The 25,007-nt window shown below is 46.2% G+C and overlaps 1 protein-coding gene across 1 annotated transcript in view; it reads left to right on the forward strand.

Annotated features, from left to right (window-relative positions):
* The first annotated feature begins 4,497 nt into the window (after positions 1-4,497).
* Positions 4,498-25,007, forward strand: part of Hpse (heparanase) — a 52,236-nt gene continuing 31,726 nt past the window's right edge. Inside the window, exons 1-3 of the mRNA XM_045143538.1 lie at positions 4,498-4,814; positions 20,071-20,216; positions 23,814-23,939. Coding sequence (XP_044999473.1) covers positions 4,498-4,814; positions 20,071-20,216; positions 23,814-23,939 — 589 coding nt within the window. The remainder of the gene's footprint in view (positions 4,815-20,070; positions 20,217-23,813; positions 23,940-25,007) is intronic.

The following is a 25,007-nucleotide window of genomic DNA, read 5'->3' on the forward strand; positions in this document are numbered from 1 at the left end:
GCTAATATATTTTGGCTCAGTGGCTGCTGCCCTTTACAGATCCCGAGCGACACGTATCTTCTGTTACATAATGTAGCATATACATTATAACAACATGTGCCCATGTAAACTCAATAAAAGAAATGAAGGTCGGGCGTGTGGCGCATGCCTTTAATCCCAGCACTCAGGAGGCAGAGGCAGGAGGATTGCCGTGAGTTCGAGGCCACTCTGAGACTCCATAGTGAATTCCAGGTCAGCCTGAGCCAGAGTGAGACCCTACCTCAAAAAAAAAAAAAAAAAAAAAAAGTAGGAAAGCACAGAAGCACAATCTATATCTTCAAGTATGGATCTGTCTTTGAAGTTGTCCTAAGAATTTCTTCCTGAATTATTTTCATAATATACTAATTTTCTTATATGGTGAGTTATTACTGGGATAGGGGCTGACCTGGAATTCACTATGTAGTCTCAGGGCGGCCTCTAACTCACGGCAATCCTCCTACCTCCTGAGTGCTGAGATTAAAGGCATGTGCCACCACACCTGGCTTTTTAAGTTAATTTTTAATTTTAATTTAATTTAATTAATTAACTTATTTTGGGGTTTTTTGACACAGAAAGAGGGAGAGAGGGCGAGGGAGAGAGAATTGGCATGCCAGGTCCTCTAGCCACTGCAAACAAACTCCAGATGTGTGTGCCCCCTTGTGCATCTGGCTAATGTGGGCCTGGGGAACTGAACCTGGGTCCTTTGACTTCGCAGGCAAACGCCTGAACAGCTAAGCCATCTCTCCAGCCCTTTTTTTTTTTTTTTTTTTTTTTTAAGGTAGGGTCCCTCTCTGGTACAGGCTGACCTGGAATTCACTGTGTAGTCTCAGAGTAGCCTTGAATTCATGGTGATCCTCCTACCTTTGCCTTCCGAGTGCTGGGATAAAAGGTGTGTGCCACCATGCCTGGCTGATAAGTAGTTTTTAAATCTTTCATCTATTGAAGACATACTTCACACTGCAAATGGCACTAAGTGTGTTGCATATACTAAAATCAATTAATTTTTTTAAACTTAATTTAATTTTAGAGAGGGAGATAGGCATGCCAGGGCCTCAGCCACTGCAATTGAACTCCAGACACTTGTGCCACCTAGTGGGCATGTGTGACCTTGCTCTTTCCTCACCTATGTGCATCTGGCTTATGTGGGATCTGGAGAGCCGCACATGGGTCCTTAGGCTTCGCAGGCAAGTACCTTAACTGTTAAGCCATCTCTCCAGCCTCAATTAAGTTTTGAAAAGAAAAAGAACTTTGAGCTAATGTATTATTACCTCTACTTTTCAGATGAAGAAATTGAATTTCTGAGAAGTTAAAAACCTGGTCCAACACTCTGTACCCTATTCAGCACCAGGATGAACATAAAGGGACTTTAGCTAGATGTAAAATGTCCTATTCTGAAGTGTCTCTGAAGGCGTTGCCTCTTACCCATAACTGATGGCTAGCCCCACAGTGCATGACCCACATTTCTCAAAGAAGAGGGTCCCTGCGGGGAGAATAGGGAGGAGGCTAATGATGGTACCATCATGGTTGTATGCACACTATGTACGTAACTAATAATAAAATAAAGCGTCTCTGAAGCGACAATTTACATATTTGCATGTCTTCCTCCCCCCTGTGAGCCTACATAGGCCTCTTCTCTGCCATCCTGGGTCAAACAACATAGTCAGGAGCCAGCAGTGCTGGCCTCAGCCAGCAGATCATCACGAGCAAGTTGCCTCTCTGCTTCCTCATTTGTATTTTCAGTTTCTTTATGAATACCTTGTGTGTAGACCACCCTCACCCACATCTCAGGATGTCACCAACACAGAAACATAAAGGCTTTGCAAGGCCCAGGGTTTTTTTCTTTTTCTTTTACTTTGTATGGATACATCATGGGTTGGCACAATCTTTTCCCTCCTCCCTGCCCCCATTCCACTGAGGCCCCTCCTCAGTGGGGTTGTGGGTTCTGCATTGTGGGGGCAGCAGCCAGTTATTGGGGGAAGGCACGACCTCTGGGCACGACATCCCAACCTGTGACTCTTACAATCTTTCTGCCCCTTCCTCTGCAAAATTCCCTGAACCTTGGTGGGTGTGTTTTAAGTCTAATGCAGTGACGAGCTCTTTAGGAGCCTCTGGGTCTCTGTTTTGGTAGGTGTTGAGTGTCCTCAGCATCTGTCGCCTTTACCGTGGCGGCTCACCACGGAAGCCACGTTCTTGCTCTTCTCCCCAGTTCCTCTGTGGTTTCACCTGGGCCTTGGCTGGAATGAGAGGAGTGGTTTATCTCCTTGGTGTGGATAACTTCTGAAAAAAGAAAAACAGATTTCTGTGTGCACCCTCCTGCACAGGGGATCCAGGAGTTGGGGGCCCAGAGGCAGGTCAATCAGGAAGCCCAGCAAAAGGCCTGCTTCGGAAGCATATCCTGTCTTTTTTCTTTCTTTTTTTCTGAGGTAGTGTCTTATTCTAGCCCAGGCTGACCTGGCACTCACTCCATAGTGAGTCTCAAACTCCAGGCTGGTCTCAAACTCACAGGGATCCTCCTCTCTCTGGGTACCTCTGAGTACTGGGACTAAAGCTATAGACCACCACCCCCAGCAACAGTCCAGTTTTCAAACCACCAAAATATTTCAAAGAAACTGGCATGACTTTTCCTGGTGACACCAGGAGACAAGGGCACCCAGCGAGATGTAGGATCATCAGATACAGATACAGGTGGAAAACTAGTCTACTTTCCCACTTCCATAGGATTGTGTCATCTGGACAGTCTTATGTGTACTTATGAGAGTTCTCCTCATGTATACTGTCACTGTAGGATACCAACCCGGTTCCTGTTACAAAATTATGCATGTAACTCTTTTGTTTTATTTATTTTTATTTTAAAAATATTTTATTTATTTATTTGAGAGAGAGAAAGGGGCAGAGAGAGGAGAGAGAATGGGTGTGCCAGGGGCTTCAGCCACTGCAAATGAACTCCAGACGCATGCACCCCCTTGTGCATTGGGTTTATGTGGGTCCTGGAGAGTCGAACCAGGGTCCTTTGGCTTTGCAGGCAAACGCCTTAACCACTAAGTCATCTCTCCAGTTCCTGTTTTACTTTTTTGAGGTGGGGCTTCACTCTAGTCCAGGTTGACCTGGAATTCACTATGTAGTTTCAGGGTGGCCTCGAACTCATGGCAATCCTTCTAGCTCTTTCTCCCGAGTGCTGGGATTAAAGGCGTGTAACACCATGCCCAGCTGTTTTCTTTCTTTCTTTCTTTCTTTCTTTCTTTCTTTCTTTCTTTCTTTCTTTCTTTCTTCACGTAACTTTTAAATTGCTTGAGGAAAGACAGATTGAAGCAAATTAGATATCCATTTCAAAAGAATCCCCTTTTATTTGTCACTTTACCGTTGGTATAATCCAAGCAGAAAAGCCTAAAGATTTTGGTGTCATTTGCTTGAACCGTGTGTGAGCTGTGGCCAGACCCCATTTCCGCTTTGGAGGCATCTTCAATCCAGTGGATAAAACCAGTGCTAAGGTACCTCCCGGTCCTAACAAGGGCCGTCAGTTCTGCCCTGTTCAGGATGCTCCGAGGGTTTGCCCTGGGGCGTCATGGCTGTCTGAGGTGCAGGGAAAGCGTGAGCGCGCTTGTGGGCAGACAGGCTTCCATCTACTTGGGATCCTGCAGCTGCAGTCACACCTCACCAGGCGCTTGTGTGTAAAACGAAGCAAATCTGGTTTTGGTAGGGTAGTTGTGGGAAGGTGAGGTGACTCTGGTTCGAGCTCCTCTCACCTGTCAATCGTACAGTAAGCCCCAAGCAGACAGTGTTCGCTATAATTATGTATCAGTGTAAGCATGAAGATACACCAAAGCAAAGTTTGGGCGATGGCTAAAGATTCATGCATGGAGTTGACTGGGCTGGGGGGTGAGCTTGCAAAGGCTCTGGACTCAAATACAGTCCGTGTGCACGCTTGTATGGGGAGGGGAAGGGGGCTTCGTGTCCCTCTTCAGATCCAAGCACTAGAACTCTCAGCTCCTCTAAACAGTGTTTTCACGCATCCGTAGAGAATTCTTGAGGGTCGATTTCTTTCTACCTGCTACTGTGCAGCCAATCAGATTTTTTCAAACTCAAGGAAGCTATCTGGGAAACAGCTCCCCAGACCGAAGACCCAGGAGTCATCAGATTTTTCTGGCGGACCCAAGTGACAGGCATGTGTTTAAGGCAAGGGTCTCTGGACGTTCTGGTGGGGCCCGGAGGAGGGAACGCTCGGCTCCTTCCCCCACCAGCGGGCGCAGGTCACCGGGAAGCTGGGTCCCGGCGCTCCCGGCCCAGGCCTCGCGGACGCTTGGACCCTGGCCATCTCCGCACCCTTCAGATGGGTGTGAGCGCTTTCCCAGCGGGACGTGACCGCCACCGGGGCGAGGGCCAGCCCGTGAGGAAACGCAGGCGGAGCGTGGGAGGAAGGGCGGGGAGGCGGGGAGGAGGAGGAGGGGGAGGAGGGGAGGAGGGATGCAGGCGGAGGGAGGGATGGGGCGCGCACGGAGGGTGGCGCAGGGCTTGAAAGGCGAGGCGCGCGAGCTCCCGGCCGGGTGGCGGTGGCTGGCGGCGCGGCCAGGTGAGCCCGAGATGCTGCCGCCCGCCGCGCCCGGGCCGGGGCCGCTGCTGCCGCCGCTGCTGCTGCTGCTGCTCCTCGGGCCGCTCGGGCCCCGCGCCGCGCAGGCCCCCGACGCCGCCGAGCTGGAGCTCTCCACCGAGCGGCCGCTGCACCTGCTCAGCCCCGCCTTCCTCTCGGTCACCATCGACGCCAACCTGGCCACCAACCCGCGGTTCCTCATCTTCCTGGGGTAAGCCAGCGCCAGCCTGCACGTCCCGCCCGCGTCTCTCGGGTCCCCTGCGGACGCCCGAGCCCGCCCGACGGCGCGTCTCCTCCACCTCGCGGAAACTTCACGTTTGGATCTTGGGCTCCTCCCCTGCCACCTCCAGCCAATCCCAGCCAGCCCCATGCAGCTCGCTCCCATCCCATTCATTCAGGGCTCTTCGCTGAGCACCTCCTAAACCCAGGAGAGGGAGAGGGAGAGAGAGAGAGGGAGGGAGAGAGAGAGACAGGAAAGAAAGAAAAGTAAAAATAAACCTACCTCAACATCTCAGTAGGATGGGACCTGGGCAAAACCCCTGGAGCGCTTAAGTCTTTGAATTTGATGCCCAGTGTAGGACAAGTAAGCTTGTGGACAAGGCTATTGTCCTTAAAACTCTGTTAGGAAGATGCTTTAGATATATATAATTTATTTGAGAGAGAAAGGTGGGGGGAGAGGCAGAGAGAAAGAGAGAATGGACACATAGGGCCTCCAGCCACTGCAAACAAACTCCAGACGCATACGCCCCCTTGTGCATCTGGCTTACATAAGTCCTGGGGAATCGAACCGAGGTCCTTAGGCTTTCCAGGCAAACGCCTGCCTTAACCACTAAGCCATTTCCCCAGGTCAGGATGATGCTTTAACAAATTTTTTTTTGAAATTTATTTCAGAGAGAGAGAGAGAGACGCAGAGAGAAAAAGAGAATGTACACATAGGGCCTCCAGCCACTGCAAATGAACTCCAGACCCATATGCCTCCTTGTGCATCTGGCTTACGTGGGTACTGGGGAATCCGTTGGCTTTGCAGGCAAGTGCTTTAACGACTAAGCCATCTCTCTAGCCCCATGAAGATGCTTTCTTAAAAAAGAAGTAAGCAGGGTGTGGTGGCCCAAGCCTTTAATTCCAGCACTATGGGAGGCAGAGGTAGGAGGATTGAGTTCAAGGCCACCCTGAGATGACATAGTGAATTCCAGGTCAGCCTGGACTAGAAAAAACAAAAATAAAACTAAATAAACAAGAAATAAGAAGGTAGGGAAAGAGGGAGGGAAGGGAAGAAGGAAGGGAGGGAGGGAAGGAAAGATAGGCCTTAAAGGAAAACAAGCACTACTCACTTCTTTTCAACTTCTGAGCATTAGGGGGCTGCGAATGTGGCTCAGTTGGTGGAGAGCCTAGCATGCAGGAAGCCCTGGGTTCCATCTCCAGCACCACATAAACCCAGTCCTCTGTCCCACATCTATAATCCCAGTGCTTATGGAGGTGGAAGATCACAGATTAAGATTATCCTTGGCTACTTATCACATTTGAGGGCAGCCTGGGCCACATGAGACTCTGCCTCAAAATATAGAAATAAGACTCCATCTGAACATTGAAGAATTAGACAGGTGAGCCCTAACAGGCTGTAGGTACGAGGCTGTCCCCTGCAGTGCAGCTTCATCTGCTGCCTGGGGACATCCCTCCCATCATCCCCAACCTGTACCTGGTGTGTATATTGCTCCTGCTCCATGAATACAGACTGACCCAAGATGAGGGGCTCCAGGGACATGCCTGGGTTGTCTAGGCCACAGGAGCCTCAATGACACCACATTTTTGTTGCTTTTGGTCTGAGGTATAGTGTCACTGTGATGCTTAGGCTGGCCTTAAACTCACCTTCCTGAGTGCCACCATTCCCAGCTATTGACTACACATTTCCAGCCCACCATTGCACCATTGTGAAAGACCCTACCCCCTGCCCTTCCTGAGCCCACACTGTCAAGTACCATTACTGATGTCACAGGAAGCCTAGTGGCCAAGAGATTGGCAGTCTGACCAACCTGGCTGGACTCCCCACTGTGACAAAGCTGGGTGGCAGTTTTTATAGGTCGCTTGGCTGGTCCAAGGCTCAGTTTCTTCATCTGTAGAACAGGCTTTCTAGAGCCTGCCTCATGGGCGTAGTAAGGATGTCTGATGAGCTAATAACTGACTCAGTTTAAAGTCTAAGCTAATTTCTTTTCACAGGCAATGGTGTTTGCTAAGCATTTGCCAGTTCCAGTTCTATTTTTCTTTTGATTGTAGTTAACCTGTCTCTTTCCTCCTATGCCAATAATAATTTCCCAGAGGAAAAGAGCCCTGATTTTTGCCTCTCCCCTTGGGGACAGGACCTGACAGCTGATTGGGGGATGGAAGAATATTCAGGAGAGCTCGTGGTGGCACATGCCCTTTATTCCACAACTCAGAAGGGCAGAGATTGGAGGATCGCTGTGAATTTGATGCCACCCAGAGATTACATAGTGAATTCCAGGTCAGCCTAGGCCAGAGCAAAGCCTTACCTCAAAAAAAAAAAAAAAAAAAAAGGCTCACAGAGATCCTGGAGAAATGGCTTAGTGGCACTTGCTTCTAAAGTCTGAGGACCAGGCTTCAAAACCCCATTATGCACAAAGTGACACATGTGGCTTTTGTGGTGCAGGTGTCTGGAGTTTGCAGTAACAGGAGGCCCTGGTGTGCTCATTCTCTCTCTCTCTCTCTCTCCCTCTCAAATAAATACTTTTTTTTTTTTTTTAATTTGAGAGCGACAGACACAGAGAGAAAGACAGATAGAGGGAGAGAGACAGAATGGGCGTGCCATGGCTTCCAGCCTCTGCAAACGAACTCCAGACGCGTGCGCCCCCTTGTGCATCTGGCTAACGTGGGACCTGGGGAACCGAGCCTCGAACTGGGGTCCTTAGGCTTCACAGGCGAGCGCTTAACCACTAAGCCATCTCTCCAGCCCTCAAATAAATACTTTTAAAAAAAGAAAAAAGGAAGGTCCTACAGGGCCCAGGCCCGATCACCGTGCAGTCAAGCTCTCTCCAGTTTATTGGCACTCACTCCAGGCACGTGGACTTCCCCTTTACATGTGAGTGAGGGTGACGCTTCATGCTTCCCACAGCACTCTTCCTTCCCCTCGCCCCACGATGGCAATGCCATAGACACAACTGGTTTGATGTGTTTTCTTCTAATTTTTGCCTGGGTCCTGTCACCACAGGCTCCCCAGGACTGGCTTCTGACCATTCCCTGTCCCCTTCCTTGGCAGAGGCTTCTTGCGCCCTGTGCCTCAGAAGCTACGCACAAGCCACCAGCACTAGCCTCAGCTGAGACCTAGAGCGGTCAGGAGCACCCCGCCCGGGCCCTGTCATTGGCCGGCCTCCTTGTCAGCGCCTCTTGGCTATTTCTTTATCAGTGCTTGTGGCAACACTGTGAGACCAGAACTGTGATTATCCTCATTTTGTTTTATTTATAATTTGTTCTTTTAGCTTATATATACATATATATATGTGTGTGTATACATATGTATATATATATATATATTATTTATTTATTTATAAGCAGAGAGAGACAGAATGGGAAAGCCAGGGACTCCAGCCGATGTAAACAAACTCCAAATGCGTGCTCCACCGTGCATCTGGCTTTATGTGGATACTGGGAAATCAAACCCAAGTCCTTATGTGTTGTAGGCAACTTTATTAGAATAAGAGAAAACGAGACTATAAAGAGCTCCTGTCCATGTAAAGACAGGAGGGGGTAAAGTCCACCTAGACACCCAAATTGTGAAATTTATGGGTTCTGAATGGGGACTGAGCTAACAAACCACAATGCCAGGTTCAGATTTAATCCTTCAGCAATCTTTTTTATTCTATTTTTTTAATTAACAACTTCCATGATTATAAAAAATATCCCTTGGTAATAACCTCCCTCTGCCCACTTTCACCTTTGAAACTCTATTCTCCATCATATCCCCGCCCCATCTCAATCAGTCTCTCTTTTATTTTGATGTCATGATCTTTTCCTCCTCTTATGATGGTCTTGTGTAGGTAGTGTCAGGCACTATGAGGTCATGGATATCCAGGCCATTTTATGTCTGGAGGGAGCATGTTGTAAGGAGTCCTAACCTTCCTTTGGCTCTTACATTCTTTCCACCACCTCTTCCCTAACAGACCCTGAGCCTTGGAAGGTGTGATAGAGATATTGCAGTACTGAGCACTCCTATCACTTCTTTCCAGCACCATGATGCCTTCTGAGTCATCCCAAGGTCACTGACATCTGAAAAGAGAAGGTTCTCTACCCAAAGTGAGAGTAGCATTAATATATGGGTATGAACATTAAGAGAAGTGCTTACTGAGCAGTTTGATAAGCATAGTATATGCATTTAGCCAGACAACAGCAGATGTTACACCCCTAGGGCTCATGACTACCCCTATTTTAGGTTTTCAGTATCAGGGACGTATTCCCTCCCATGGAGCAGGCATCCAGTCAGTTAGAGGGCAGTTAGTTTCCACCATGACAGACATGCCACTATTGCACCCGTTGTCTCATTTGGCCTGGCTGGCCAAATATAAGGCTTGCAGTGTCCACTGTTGAGTATCTTCACTGGTGATTTCTCTTTCTTCCATTGAACTGCATGCAGCATGGCTTCTTCCAGTTTCTGTCAGCTGGTCTACATGGAGGAGGTTATCAGTTCAGTTCCAGCAGGATTTCTCAGTGGCCTTGCAGCCCAAATATGTGGAGTCTTCAGCAATAGGGTCTTACTTCGGGAATCTTAATTCCAGGAAAGGAGAACTCCTGCCTAGGGAGGGGCTCAGGTTGTTCATGGACAAACAGATCTAGGGAACTCCTTTATGCAAGAAATAAGAAGTCAGATGAGCATGCCTTTAATCCCAGTAATCCCAGCAAAGGTAGGAGGATCACTGTGAGTTCAAGGCAACCCTGAGACTACCTAGTGAATTTCTGGTCAGCCTGGGCTAGAGTGAGACCCTACCTCAAAAAAAAAAAAAAAAAAAAGTCAGATCCTTCCCTGACCTTTAGCAAAGTAGAGACTGCCAAGGGCAAGTTCAGAGACATTCTTTGCTTCTACATTTTTTTTGGGGGGGGAAGGGCCTAGTCATCCTCAACTGGCTCAACCCCCCTCTGAAGAAGCAACCCTAACTGCCATTATGGCATTGGAGCAATGCCTGATCCAGCCTCTTCAAGCTGAGTGGGGACATGGAGTGTGGAGGTGGGAAACTTCTCCTGTTGGTCTAGCAAAGGGACCCTATTTAAAGCGCATATGCAACATAATTAGCTCACACAGAGTGAGAGAGCGGCAGAAATCCTATGTACTGCAGTGCAGAGCTGCTACTGAACAGCAGTAGTATTCATGCAGTTTGTTTGCTTTTCATAGTAATTTCTTGTGTTTTTTTTTTCTCTCTTGACATCTTTATTCAATTCAGTGTCTCTAGCCATAATCTAGACATAACCATAAACCTAGTATTGGTTTTCTTTTTTCAGTATGCTACAGATAGCATACCATAAATGAATTATTATTTTTTCTCAATTTTTATTAACATTTTTCATGATTGTAAAAAATATCCCATGGTAATACCCTCCCTCTCCCTCCACTTTCCCCTTTGAAATTCCATTCTCCATCTCAATCAGTCTCTCTTTTATTTTGATGTCATGGTCTTTTCCTCCTCTTATGATGGTCTTGTGTAGGTAGTGTCAGGCACTGTGAGGTCATGGATATCCAGGCCATTTTATGTCTGGAGGAGCACGTTGTATGGAGTCCTTCCCTTCCTTTGGCTCTTACATTCTTTCTGCCACCCCTTCCCCAACAGACCCTGAGCCTTGGAAGGTGTGATAGAGATATTGCATTGCTGAGCACTCCTCTGTCACTTCTTTCCAGCACCACAATGTCATCCCAAGGTCACTGCCCATCTGAAAAGAGAAGGTTCCCGAACCAAAAGTGAAAGTAGCATTAATATTAGGCTATGAACATTAAGAGAAGTGCTTACTAGGCAGTTTGGTGAGCACAGTATATACATATAGCCAGACAGAAGCAGACATTACACCCCTAGGGCTCATGACTACCCCTGTTTTAAGTTTTCAGTATCAGGGACTCATTCCCTCCCATGGAGCAGGCCTCCAGTCTAATTAAGGGGTTTCCTCTAATTTCCACCATGACAGACGTGCCACTATTGCACCCATTGGTTCATTTGGCCTGGGTGGCCAAATAAAAGACTTGCAGTGTCCACTGTTGAGTATCTTCACTGCTGGTGTCTCTTTCTCCCATTGAACTGCATGCAGCATGGTTTCTTCCAGCTTCTATCAGCTGGTCTACATGGAGGAGGTTATCAGTTCAGTTCCAGCAGGATTTCTCAGTGGCCTTGCAGCCCAAGTATGTGGAGTCTTCAGCAATAGGCTCTTACCATCTATTCCTGGTGGGAAACCAAGGTCCTAGGCAATGGCCTGTAATGTTTTGGGGACATCAGGGACCTCCCTGGCCAACAACTCACTGGGAGGTATCCCATCCCTGGCACTGAAAATTTTCTAGTAACAATCTATGGCTCCTGAGTGTTCTGTTGTATATATATGATGCCATCCTATTAAGTATCCCCCTCCCTTCCTTTCTCTTCCCTTTATATCTCTTTTCTAGCTTACTGGCCTTTGCTACTGAGTTTTCTTCCTACTCACACAGAAGTACAATCATCTGTAGCTAGGATCCACTTATGAGAGAGAACATGGCTTTCTGGGCCTGAAATATCTTCTATGTTTTTGAAGTAGGGTTTCACTACTCCCTCAACTTTGATGTCATTATTTTCTTCCTATTATGAAGGTAGTATCAGGCACTGTAAGGTCATGAATATCAAGGCCATTTTGTATCTGGAAGATTGCCTGGTAAACAGTCCAACCCTTCTTTTGGCTCTTACATTCTTTCCACCACCTCCTCTGCAACAGACCCTGAGCCTTGGAAAGTGTGATAGAGATGTTTCAGTGCTGAGCACTCCTCTGTCACTTCTCAGCACTGTGGTGCCTTTTGAGTCATCCCAGTGGTCACCACCATCTGAAAAGAGAAGCTTCCCTAACCAAAAGGGAGAGTGCCTAGAGGGTAGTTTGGTGGGCAATAATATATGCATTTAGCCAGACAACAGCAGGCATTACTCCTCTAGGGCTTATGACCTCCCCTGCTTTCTTTTTATTATTATTGTTATTATTTATTTTAATTTTTTTCGAGGTAGGGTTTCACACTAGCTCAGGCTGACCTGGAAATCACTATGGAGTCTCAGGGTGGCCTCCAACTCACAGTGATCCTCCTACCTCTGCCTCCTGAGTGCTGGGATTAAAGGAATGTGCCACTACACCCAGCTTATGTTATTTTTTATTAACAACTTCCATGATTATAAACAATATCCCATGGTAATGCCCTCCCTCCCCCAACTCTCCCCTTTGGACCTCCCCTGCTTTTGACTAGGTTTGCAGTATCAGGCATGATTTCGCTCCCATGGAGTGAGCCTCCAGTCCACTTAGAGAGCAGCTAGTTTCCTCCGTACCAGACAAAATGCATCCTGTTGTGTGTGTGCGTGTATTTGGTGTGTGGTATGTGTGTGTGGTGTGTGGAGGGTAGAGGAGAGTAGTGCTGTCCCCTTCAGCTGCTTGTTTTCTTGGGGCCACGTTTACACCAATTCTAGAGCTCTGGTGAATTTACAAGCCCTGGCAATTTTCCAGTCTCTGCTTCCCACAGGACTAGGGATACAGGTGTGTGTGGCCATTTACATGTATGCTGGGGAATCAAAGTCAGCCGTCTCAGACCCCCTCCATCCAGTGCTCAGGCTTGCACAGGAAGCACTTTTAACCTCTGTGACAGCCCTAAATGTATGATTCAGAAGCTGATGTTAGAGTCACAGGTTGCCCATGTGCCGATTGCTGACAAAAATAACTGGCTGGGCTGGAGAGATGGCTTAGCGGTTAAGTGTTTGCCTGTGGACCCCGGTTCGAGGCTCGGTTCCCCAGGTCCCACGTTAGCCAGATGCACAAGGGGGCGCACGCGTCTGGAGTTCGTTTGCAGAGGCTGGAAGCCCTGGCGCGCCCATTCTCTCTCTCTCCCTCTATCTGTCTTTCTCTCTGTGTCTGTCGCTCTCAAATAAATAAATAATGAACAAAAAATATTTAAAAAAAAATAACTGGCTGAAGAGATACAAAGAGCACATCCAAGGCGGAGGAGTGCTAGCTCCTCACTGAGCCTTAAATGTTCTTTCCATTCTCAAGCCTTTCCACCATGCTCCCTGGAGCCTTTAGCTTGGTAACCCTGCCATCGTCCCCCGAGCTGATACACGGCACTGCCCTCAAGACTTCTCTTCCCCTGCACACCTTTTGACCGCAGGCTGTGCATTCTCTCATGCTCCATGAGTTGCCCATGAGTTTGAATGTAGACTGCTATAGTTCAAATCCCTCTTGGCTTCTTTGTTGTTTTTAATTTTTTATTTATTTATTTGAGAGCGATAGACACAGAGAGAAAGACAGATAGAGGGAGAGAGAGAGAATGGGCGCGCCAGGGCTTCCAGCTTCTGCAAACGAACTCCAGACGCGTGCGCCCCCTTGTGCATCTGGCTAACGTGGGACCTGGGGAACCGAGCCTCGAACCGGGGTCCTTAGGCTTCACAGGCAAGCGCTTAACCGCTAAGCCATCTCTCCAGCCTGACTTCTTTTTTTTTATCGACAACTTCTATACTTACAGACAATAAGCCATGATAATTCCCTCCCCCACTTTCCCCTTCACAACTCCCCTCTCCATCATAGCCCCTCCCTCTCTCTGTTAGTCTCTCTTTTATTTTGATGTCATCATCTTTTCCTCCTGTTATGACGGTCTTTTGCAGATATTGCTAGGCACTGCGAGGTCATGGATATCGAGGCCAATTTCTGTCTGGACAGTTACACTGTAAGGAGTGGTAGCCTTCCTTTGGCTCTTACATTCTTTCCGCCACTTCTTCGGCAATGAGCCCTGAGCCTTGGAGTGTGTGATAGAGATATTTCAGTGCTGAACACTCCACGGTCACTTCTCAGCACTACGCTGCCTTTGGGTCATCCCAGTGGTCCACGCCATCTGAAAACAGAAGATGCTCTAACTAAAAATGAGAGTAGCATTAATATGTAAAAATGAACATTAAGTGTGGTGCTTACATTACGTGGAAATGCACAATATATGCATTTAGCCAGACCATAGCAAGCTTTAAACACTTAATATTCATGACCTCCCCCACCATAGGCTTTTGATTAGGTTTTCAGTACTAGGCATGTATTCCCTCCCATAGAGCGGGCCTCCAGTCCAATTAGAGAGCAGTTGGTTTTCCTCAGAGCAGACATGGCACTGTTGTACTTGTTCGGTCATTTTGCCTGTCTGGCCAAACTTGAGGCTTCCAGTGTCCACTGTTTTCACTGCTGATAACTTGTCTCCCATAGGGCTGCAAGTAGGGCAACTTTTTCCAACTTTCAGTCAGCGGTCTATAGGGAGGTTTTCAGCTCAGCCCCAGCTTGATTTCTCAATTTTTTTCTTTTAATACTTTATTTATTTGCAAGCAGAGAGGGAGAGGGAGATAAGAAGAGAGACAGAAGCTAGGCATAGGGGTGCCTTTAGTCCCAGCACTTGGGAGGCAGAGGTAGGATGATCACCATGAGTTTGAGGCCACCTTGAGACTACATAGTGAATTCCAGGTCAGCCTGGTCCAGAGTGATACCATGCCTCGGAAAACAAAAAGAAAAGAGAGAGAGAATGGGTATGCCAGGGCCTCCAGCTACTACAAACAAACTCCAGACATATATGCCTTGTGCATCTGGCTTATATGGGCTCAGGGGAATCAAACCTGGGTCCGTAAGCTTCACAGGCAAGTACCTTAACTGCTAAGCCATCTCTCCAGCACTTGACTTGTTCTGTTATTCCAGTTAGTTCAGCTTCTTCATTTCTTTTTCTTTGTTTGATTTTTGAGGTAGGTTTTTACTCTAGTCCAGGCTGAGCTGGAATTCACGATGCAGTCTCAGGGTGGTCTCGAACTCATGGTAATATTCCTACCTCTGCCTCCTGAGTGCTGGGATTAAAGGTATGCACCACCACACCCGGCTTGGCTTCTTTTAGTAGAGGCTCCGTGTTTGTAAACTCAGGATAACAAGGTACCCACCTCATTGGGTTGTGTTGAGACTAAATGAAAAGAAATCTTTGGGTGACTCCAAGTCCACCTGAACAAACAAGCCTCTCAGTCTCTTCACCCCATCTTTCTCCTCCTGGTTTGATTATTGTCACTCAGTGTTGCCATGGGCCAGTCTGCCTCACCTCATGAAATGTGCATTTCTCTACTCTGCATGCAGTGATGCAGTGACTCCACATTGCTAACTTGGAAACAGCTGTGGGGAAAATATTTACACCATGGAAATTGCGAAACGCTACAAAGCAGGCCACTTTCTCCTAGAGCTGGGTTATCAGCACGCGGGGCTCCACTACTGCGCGTGTCTCGCTCGTCTCTTCATCACTAGTAACTCCACTTTCAGTAGCTGAGAACTTAAATTCTAGCCTCTGTTCTTACAGCGCAACTTGCCCTCCCAGCTCCTTTATTCTATAGCAAAAGTAAATTCTTTTTGGGTTTTTCGAGATAGAGTCTCACTGTAGCCCAGGCTGACCTGGAATTCACTATGGAGTCTCAGGGTGGCCTTGAACTCACAGTAATCCTCCTACCTCTGCCCCCAAGTGCTGGGATTAAAGGCGTGCGCCACCACGCCTGGCAAAAGTAAATTCTTAACACATCTGAGTGTCTGGGATTTTTGTGGGTTTCTTTTTTGTTGTTGTTAATTTGAGAGAGGGAAAGAGGCAGAGCAAGAGAGTGAGAGACAGAGAGAATGGGTGTGCACCAGGGCTTCCAGCCACTCCAAACGAACTCCAGACGCATGCACCACCTTGTGCATCTGGTTTATGTGGGTCCTGGGGAACCAAACCAAGGTCCTTTAGCTTTGCAGGCAGGTGCCTTAACCACTAAGCCATCTCTCCAGCCCTGAGTGTCTGTTTTTTTTTCTTTTTTCTTTTTTGGTTTTTCGAGGTAGGGTCTCACTTTAGTCTAGGCTGGCCTGGAATTCACTATGGAGACTCAGGGTGGCCTTGAACTCACAGTGATCCTCCTACCTCTGCCTCCTGAATGCTGGGATTAAAGGCATGTGCCACCATTCCTGGCTGAGTGTCTGGTTTTTAAAGTACTTTCCTGCACAGCTTTCTCCTGTCTATGGTTTCCATGTCTGATTTGGGCTTCTTGGTTTATCACCCAAACTTCTAGTGACAACAACCCCGCCCCACACCTCTGCCTTATTGTTCTTCCCATTAAAACTGCAAACCTAAGTCGGGCATGGTGGCGCACGCCTTTAATCCCAGCACTCGGGAGGCAGAAGTAGGAGGATCGCCATGAGTTCAAGGCCACCCTGAGAATACATAGTGAATTCCAGGTCAGCCTAGGCTAGAGTGAGACCCTACATCGAAAAACCAAAAAAATAAAAAAGATAAAACTGCAAACCTTAGTCCTGCTATATTTGCTCCCTTTTGGATCTGTAGAAGTGGTTTCTAAATCTGGGGGTAGAAATGTATTAATGTTTAATTCATAGTAGTAAACTACCTCTGCATTTTGCATCAGAAAATAAGCAATTTAGCAGGGTGTGGTGGCGCATGCCTTTAGTCCCAGCATTAGGGGGGCAGAGTAGGAGGATAGCCATGAATTCCAGGTCAGCCTGAGCTAGAGTGAGACCCTATCTCAAAAAACCAAAATAATAATAATAATAATAACAACTTACTTTTGCACAAAAGGTAAAATAAAAATGCCTGTAGATTTGTGTTCCCTTCCTCACATGCTCCTCTGCAAACAGAATAGCTGTGGCTGTCTGTGTGCATTCTTTGTTATTCCCGTGTGGCTGTGTTAAATCTGGTTTTTCTTTTTAAATCAGAGAGCATCAATAAATATTATATTCTTAAAACAAAAATATCCCATTGCAAAAGAAACAAAAGGGCTCTTAATATCACAACACTGAAACATGTGACTTCCTTTATGTGGTAAGAGCCGTAGCAATGGGTTTTAATATAATCTTGTTCAAAATGGCCATTGGCTGGCCTCTTCCTGCCCTTTCTTCAGGCTGACTTCCTTGTTCATTCACTTAACATCAACAAATATTTATCAAGCACAACTGTGTGCTGGACATTTGTCTAGGTGTTTGGAAGATTCTCATAGCCAGACAGAAAATGGCCTGGTTTTAAGGAGCCTGTATCCGGGATGGCAACTGGTATAGACAACTAGTATAGACACAACTTGGTATAGACCAAGGAAACATGAGGAAGCTGATTTCAAAGAGTGGGAAATGCTGTTGGAAATAAAGCAGAGGAGACATAAAGGGAAGAGAAAAGAAGGGAGGAGGATACTTAATAGGTTGATATTGTGTATATGAAAGTACAATGATTGTAATGGGTAGGTAATATGATGGAGAATGGAATTTCAAATGGGAAAGTGTGGGGGTGGGGAGGGAGGGAATTACCATGGGATATATTTTATAATCATGGAAAATGTTAATAAAAATTTAAAAATTAAATAAAAAGAAAGAAAGAAAGCAGGATGGTTTGTTGGGAGAGTGACCCAGGGTGCTCCAGGCCATACTTCTAGAGACCAGGAATGGTGCTTGGGTATCTGAGCACAGTCATCTATGGATTCCTGAGCTCCATTTCCAGGTGTTAGTCTTCCCTCCAGTTCTTGAAGAGCACCAGTCTCTTGCTTAGTTTCCATTGCTTACATATAGTAGCTACACAGATTTAAGTAAGTTCTGTCATCAAACAAAATCAAAATGCCAAGGACTATAATGAAGGCCTGGCTAAAGTGGAATGGTGCCAGGCCTAAGGGACTCTTTCTTTTTAATTTTTTTTTTAATTTTATTTATTTTATTTTATTTTATTTTATTTTATTTTATTTATTATTTTTATTTGAGAGAGATAGAGAGAGAGAGAGAGAGAGAGAGAGAGAGAGAATGGTCGCGCCAGGGCCTCCAGCAACTGCAAACAAATTCCAGATGCATGCGCCCCCTTATGCATCTGGCTTACGTGGGTCCTGGGGAATCGAACCTCAAACTGGAGTCCTTAGACTTCACAGGCAAGCACTTAACTGCTAAGCCATCTCTCCAGCCCCTAAGTGACTCTTTCTGAGGAAGTTCCTCATTAGAGCTTCAGGGCCATATCTTGCCACCTATGGCCTAAGTCTTCCCAGTCATTGACTTTATGCTGAAGAGTTTCCAGTTTCTATCTGCAGCCTAGATGTGTCTCTGGAATTCTAGTCACACATTGCCAACAGCCCCATGGACAGCTGTTTTTTGGTATCCATTGACGTATTAGTTACTTTTCCATTGCTGTGACAAAATGCCTGATGAAAGCAACTTGAGGGAGGAAGGGTTGGTTTTGGCTTATGGTTTGAGGATACAGTCCATCAAGTTGAGAGCCATGGCAGCAGGAGCGTGAGATAGCTAGCTGGTCATACTGCATCTCTGCATACTGAAGCAGAGAGCAATGAATGCGTGTGCTCAACTCATTTCCTGCTGCTTATTCAGTCTGGGATCCCAGCCTATGGGGATGTTGCCACTCACATTCAGGGTGGGTCTTTTTTCTTCAATGTGGAGGTTTGAATGTGAAATGTACTCCATAGCCTCATGTGTTTGCGATTACACCCCACATTTAATCCCCAGCTGGTGAAGCCTTTGGGAGGTAGAGCTTTGGACAAAGTTGTATCACTGGGGGCAGGTCTTGGGGTCTCATAGTTCAGCCCCCTTGCCAGAGCTAGCTCACTCTTGCTACCACTTCTCAGTTTTCTGCTCCACCGTACTTTCCCCGACATAATGAAGCTTCTCCTTGAAGCTGTAAGCCAAAACAAACCCTCTCCTCCCATAAGCTGCTTCTGGTTGGGTGTTTTGTCCAGGCAATGAGAAGGTAAGTGCTACACTGACTTAAGCCTTTCTGGAAACACTCACTGGTATACCCTGGGGTGTATTTCCATGGCAATACTAAATCTAGTCAAGTTGACAATGAAGATTAACCATCACAATTGACATCTCACATTGTACATATTTGTCTGCCTCTACATTCCTCTCTCCTATCCATCACTCATTCTCAGCAATGCCATTACTGTCATCCAAGGTGCTTCCCAGAAGTAAACCTTGACTCCTCTTCCAAACTGATCATTACCAAGCCTGTTCTTTCTGGTTTTGTTTTTTTTCCCCCAAGGTAGGGTCTCACTCTAGCTCAGGCTGACCTGGAATTCACTATGTAGTCTCAGGGTGGCCTCGAACTCATGGTAATCCTCCTACCTCTGCCTCCCAGGTGCTGGGATTAAAGTCGTGTGCCACAACACCTGGCTTATTTCTGTTTTTTAAATGTTTTTATTTATTTGTTTGCAAACACGGAGAAAAATTGAGAGAACGGGCACTCCATTGCCTCTTGCTGCTGCAAACAAAGTCTAAATACATAAACCACTTTGTGCATCTGCCTTTATGTGGGTCACTGGGAAATTGAGCCCAGACCGTTAGGTTTTGCAAGCAAGCTCCTTAACTTCTGGGCTGTCTCTCCAGCCTCCAAACCTATTATTTCTGTAGATAAATCTATCTTGCAATTATCCACCTCTCTGAAGACATCACACAGAGGCAGGAAGCAGGCAGAAGTTAAGAAATAAGTTTCACCAACAGAGAAAGAAGTAAAAAGGTATGACTTTTTCTCAAAAAAAAAAAAAATTACAAACTAGATTCAATGCCTGTAATTTTAGCACTCTCCAGAGGCCAAGACAGGAGGATCACAAGCTTGAAGCAAGCCTAGACTACATAGGGAGACCCTGTCTCAAAAAACCAAAATAGGAATCCAGGCGTGGTGGCGCACGCCTTTAATCCCAACCCTCGGGAGGCAGAGGTAGGAGGATCACCGTGAGTTTGAGGCCACTCTGAGACTATGTAGTGAATTCCGGGTCAGCCTGGACCAGAGTGAGACCCTACCTTGTAAAACCAAAAACAGAAAAAAAAAAAAAAATAGGGGCTGAGCCGATGGCTCAAATGCTAAAGGGGCTTGCTTGCAAAGCCTGCCTGTCCAAATTCAATTCCTAAGCCACCCACAAAAGCTGGACACAAAAAGTCTCACAGAGCTGGCCGTGGTGGCACACACCTTTAATCCCAGCACTCGGGAGGCAGAGGTAGGAGGATTGCGTGAGTTCAAGGCCACCCTGAGATTACATAGTGAATTCCAGGTCAGCCTGGGCTAGAGTGAGACCCTACCTCCAAAAACTAAAAAAAAAAAAAAAAAAAAGTTTCACAGATGTCTGGTGTTTGCCTATAATAGCAAGAGGCCCTGGTGGGCCTATACACCATACATCTGAATATAAATAATTCAACAACCCAAAATAATAATAATTACCATTTTCCTTTCTTGTTTGTCTTCCTGACAGTTCTCAAAAGCTTCGCACTCTGACCAGAGCTTTGGCTCCTGCACACTTGAGGTTTGGTGGCACCAAGACAGACTTTCTAATTTTTGACCCCAGTAAGGAACCAACCTTTGAAGAGAGAAGTTACTGGCAATCTCAAGTCAACCACGGTGAAGCTTTTTTTCAAGATTGTACATATTTTAGTTAATCTGTGTCAGTCATGAGAGGACTTGGAGAAAAGTGTTATTGCTTGTACCTGGTAATTAATAAGAGATTAAGGACCACCTCCCCCCTCCCAAATGACCCATAGAGAATCCAAACAAAAAGAAGAAGCTCTGGGTGGATCTCTTCTTCTCATGCTTCATGATGGGGAGGTGTTGGGGGGTCTCACAGGTAAGCTGCGCTGCACGTAGCTGAGGATTAGCTAGAAGGGTGGTTGTAGCTGAAACTCAGGACTGCGTGGAGACAGCATGTGAGTGGACATGTTGAGCTTCAGACAGTGTTTGTAGTTGACAACCCAGAAATAGACTGAAGCCTGCTTGTTCTGGAAATAGAAGGTAGAAGAAAGGAACATGCAGAGGCAACTTGGCCCAAGAAAAGGGTTTTCAGGACTTGATTTTCTCAGTGACAGCTGTCAGCTTTATTAATTGTCCATATTGCCTGCATTGAGTTTGAGTTGTGAGTTCCGAGGCTTCAATCTTAGATTCGGTCTTTGGCATGCTCATCAGATAATCTTGGAAAATATGTGGATTTATCCTGAGAATCCTGCCCTAGTGAGTCATGAGGGTTTGTCTGTGACTTTCAGAAATGCTAGCAGATGTCAAATGTCACTTAAGTCATTATCTGAACAACTGTGAAATATATACTATGCTGTATGCAATATATTATATAGTAAATATATTGAACTATAGTAATGTGTACACAATATCTATCTTAATACTGTTTAATTATTGCATATATTACATATTTTTCTGATACTTTTTTTTCAGTTAGAAAGCATTTAGAGCAAAATTAGCTATTGGGCCAAAACTGGCTTAGTAGAAAATAGAGAAAAGTAGAAAGTGGCTGTAGAGATGGTTTAGTGGTTAAGCACTTGCCTGTGAAGCCTAATGACCCCGGTTCAAGGCTTGATTTCCCAGGACCCACGTTAGCCAGATGCACAAGGGAACACACATGTCTGAAGTTCATTTGCAGCGGCTGGAGGCCCTGGTATGCCCATTCTCCCTCTCTCTATCTGTCTCTTTCTTTGTCACTCGCAAATAAATAAATAAAAATGAACAAAAAAGAGAGAAAAAAGTAGAAAGAAGGCAGAAGGGTCTCTTTAAATAATAAATTGGCTGAGCTTGGTGGTACATGCCTTTAATCCCAGCACTTAGCAGGCTAGAGGTAGGAGGATCGCTGTGAGTTCAAGGCCAGCCTGGCACTACACAGTGAGTTCCAGGTCAGCTTGGGCTAAAGCGAGACCCTACCTTGAAAGCAACAACACCCGTACTTATAATAGCAATAACAATAATAACCTGGAGTAGCTTGCTTAGCCTTGGCCAAAGGCACCAGGGTTATGCATCCACAGTTTAAGTTTAGATGAGAAGCTGACCCTTGCATATTGTGTCTTCATCGTGGAGCTGGGTTTCTGACCTTTCCCAAGTTTCTCTGCAGCATCTTTTGTGAGCACTGGGATGGAGGAGGCACCGGATGCCGGCCGGTCCCAGTGTGTAGCTTCCCGGAAAGGAAGTCAGGGGCCTGTCAGCGTGCGCTGGCATTGAACACTTGGCAGCCCTGTTGCCTTGTGATAAAGACACACTGGCTTCTTAACAGAATGATGGGAAGAGGGAGCAGCAGTTTCCAAGGGCACACGTTATGCTTCCAGAAATTTGATGGTAGGAAGTTAAAGAGAGAGAGAAGTCAGTAATTCCTGTCCTGTCTTCATCACAGCAAGAGGAAATCACCATCGAGCATATACTGTATAACAATATTCTGTTTTGTTTGGGGCAGGGTTTTGCTAGATAGTCAAAGCTGGACCCAAACTCGTAATCCTCCTGTCTCAGCCCCACGAGGACTGGGATGGCAGGTGTGTGCCACCACCCCTAGGTGCATTTTGAAAATGCTATTTTTTTTAGGGTTTAAAAGAATGAAGTTGATTTCAAAGTAAGTGGAAAAGAAAGCAGAGAGAACAACAGACTCCTCTGGGAGAGGGGATTGGAGAGCTGGAAAATCCCTTGAAAGTGAATTTTAAGAGAGCTGAGCTAGGTCTTTCGGAATTGAACCTGGGTCTTTTGGCTTTGCTGGCAAGTGCCTTAACCACTAAGCCATCTCTCCAGCCCACATTTAAGATTTTAAATTTTATTTTTTTTATTTATCTGAAAGCAGAACAGAGGGAATGGGCACACTAAAGCCTCTTGCCACTGCAAACCCCAGATACATGTACCACTTTGTGCATGTGTACTGGGGAATGGAATCTGGCCATCCGACTTTGAAAGCAATTGCCTTTAACTGCTGAGCCACCACTCCAGCCGTAGGATTTATTTTTCTTTTTTACAACTTTCATGACTATAAACGATATCCCATGGTAATTCCCTCCCCCCACACTTTCCCCTTTGAAACTCCACTCTCTATTATATTGCCTCCCCCTCTCAATCAGTCTCTCTCATCATTTTGATGGCATGATCTTTTCCTCTATGACGATGGTCTTGTGTGGGTAGTGTCAGGCACTGTGAGGTCATGGATTTCCAGGCCATTTTGTGTCTGGAGGAGCATGTTGTAAGGAGTCCTACCCTTCCTTTGGCCCTTACATTCTTTCCGCAACCTCTTCTGCAATGGACCCTGAGCCTTGAAAGATGTGATAGAAATATTTCAGTGCCTTGTGAGTCCTCCCAAGGTCACTGCCATCTGAAAAGAGAAGGTTCTCTAACCAAAAGTGAGAGTAGCATTAATATATGGGTATGAACATTAAGAGAAGTGCTTATTGGGGGAAGCTTGGTGAGCATAGTATATTCATTTAGCCAGACAGCAACAGACATTACACCCCTAGAGGGCAGTTGGTTTCCCCCATAACAGATGTGCCACTATTACACCCGTTGGCTCATGTGGCCTGGCTGGCCAAATATAAGGCTTGCAGTGTCCACTGTTGAGTATCTTCACTGGTGATTTCTCTCTCTCCCATTGAACTGCACACAGCATAGCTTTTTCCAGCTTTCTGTCAGCTGATCTACATCAGCCCCAGGATTTTTGTTTTGTTTTGTTTCACTCTATCCCAGGCTGACCTGGAAATCACTATATAGTCCTAGGCTGGCCTTAAATTCATGGCAATCCTCCTACCCCTGCTTCCTGACTACTGAAATTAAAGGTGTGGACCGCTATGCCCAGCACATGCAAGATTTTAACTTTGTCACTATGAAACTAGAACCCCAGCTGGGCATGGTGGTGCACAGTTAACCCAGCACTTGAGGTCCAGGTGGGTCTGCAATGAGACCCTACTTCAAAAGGAAGGAAGGAAGGAAGGAAGGAAGGAAGGAAGGAAGGAAGGAAGGAAGGAAGGAAGGAAGGAAGGAAGGAAGGGGGGAGGGAAAGATAGAAAAAGCCAGGTGTGGTGGTGCACGCCTTTAATCCTAGCACTCAGGAGGCAGAGGTAGGAGGATCTCCATGAGTTCAGGGCCATCCTGAGACTACATAGTGAATTCCAGGTCAGCCTGAGCTAGAGTGGGGCCCTACTTGAGGGAGGGGGAAGGTAAAAGAAAATAGAGTCCTGATGTTCTCTGTCCCACTTGCAGATATTTGCCAATCTGGACCTGTGCCTCCTGATGTGATGAGAAGGCTACAGGTGGAGTGGCCCTTGCAGGAGCAGTTGCTCCTCAGAGAACAACGTCAGAAAGAGTTCAAGAACACCACCTACTCAAGTAAGAAATGGCAGTCCAGCCACAAGTGTATCTGGATAGGGTGCATTTGCCCTGGGCTCTAGGAAGTCCTGCAGCAGTTTGGTAGAGCCGTGTTACATTTCAGTGCTCCCCAGAGTTAACGAAGGACTGGGTGGGGGGGGGGGCTGACTGGTTCACGTTCAGATCCCCAGCACCCATCCCATGTAAATGCTAGGTGGGCATGGCAGCCGCCCTGGAATCATGGCAATCAGGAGATGGACACAGGGAATTCTCTGGAGCAAGCTGGCTGGCTACATCAGCCACATAAACTCTGCATTCATGTGTGAGACCCTACCTCCCTAAATAAAGTGGAGCTGTGGTCAAGGACACTTAACCTTAACCTTTGCCTCCATACATGTACACTGTGTGTACCTACAAGATGTGGTATACTCACATGCATAGGAACACACACACATTTAAAAATGTCTACCTTTTTTTTTTTACTTTTTATTGACAATATTCGTACATGTGCATTTTGATTCTGTTCTCCTCCTATTACCTTCTCTTGACCCCACCCATTCCACTGACCTCTCTTTTCAACTGGTTTCTCTTCCACTTTTTTTTTCTTTTCTTTCTTTCTTTCCTTTTTTTTTTTTTTTTCTCACTCTAGTCTCAGGGTGGCCTTGAACTCAAGGCGATCCTCCTACCTCTGCCTCCCAAGTGCTGGGATTAAAGGCGTGTGCTACTATGCCTGGCTCTCTTCTGCTTTTTATTTTATTTTATTTTTGGTTTTTAAATATTTCTCTAGTTCTTTATTTTTCACAATTTTACATTTTTGCAATGATGTTTCCATGGTGGATAGGAGGGAATTTATTTTCTATATTTTTAATTTTTATTTATTTATATATTATTATTTGGTTTTTCAAGGTAGGGACTCACTCTAGCCCAGGCTGACCTGGAATTCACTATGTAATGTCAGGGTGGCCTCGAACTCACAGCAATCCTTCTACGTCTGCCTCCAGAGTGCTGGGATTAAAGGCATGTGCCATCACTCCTGGCTTAATAATAGGGAATTTTCTTCTCTTGCACAGTTCTAGTCCTATGATCAAT

This window comes from Jaculus jaculus, chromosome 2, assembly GCF_020740685.1.
Source record: "Jaculus jaculus isolate mJacJac1 chromosome 2, mJacJac1.mat.Y.cur, whole genome shotgun sequence".
In the NCBI taxonomy this organism is placed as follows: Eukaryota; Metazoa; Chordata; class Mammalia; order Rodentia; family Dipodidae; genus Jaculus; species Jaculus jaculus.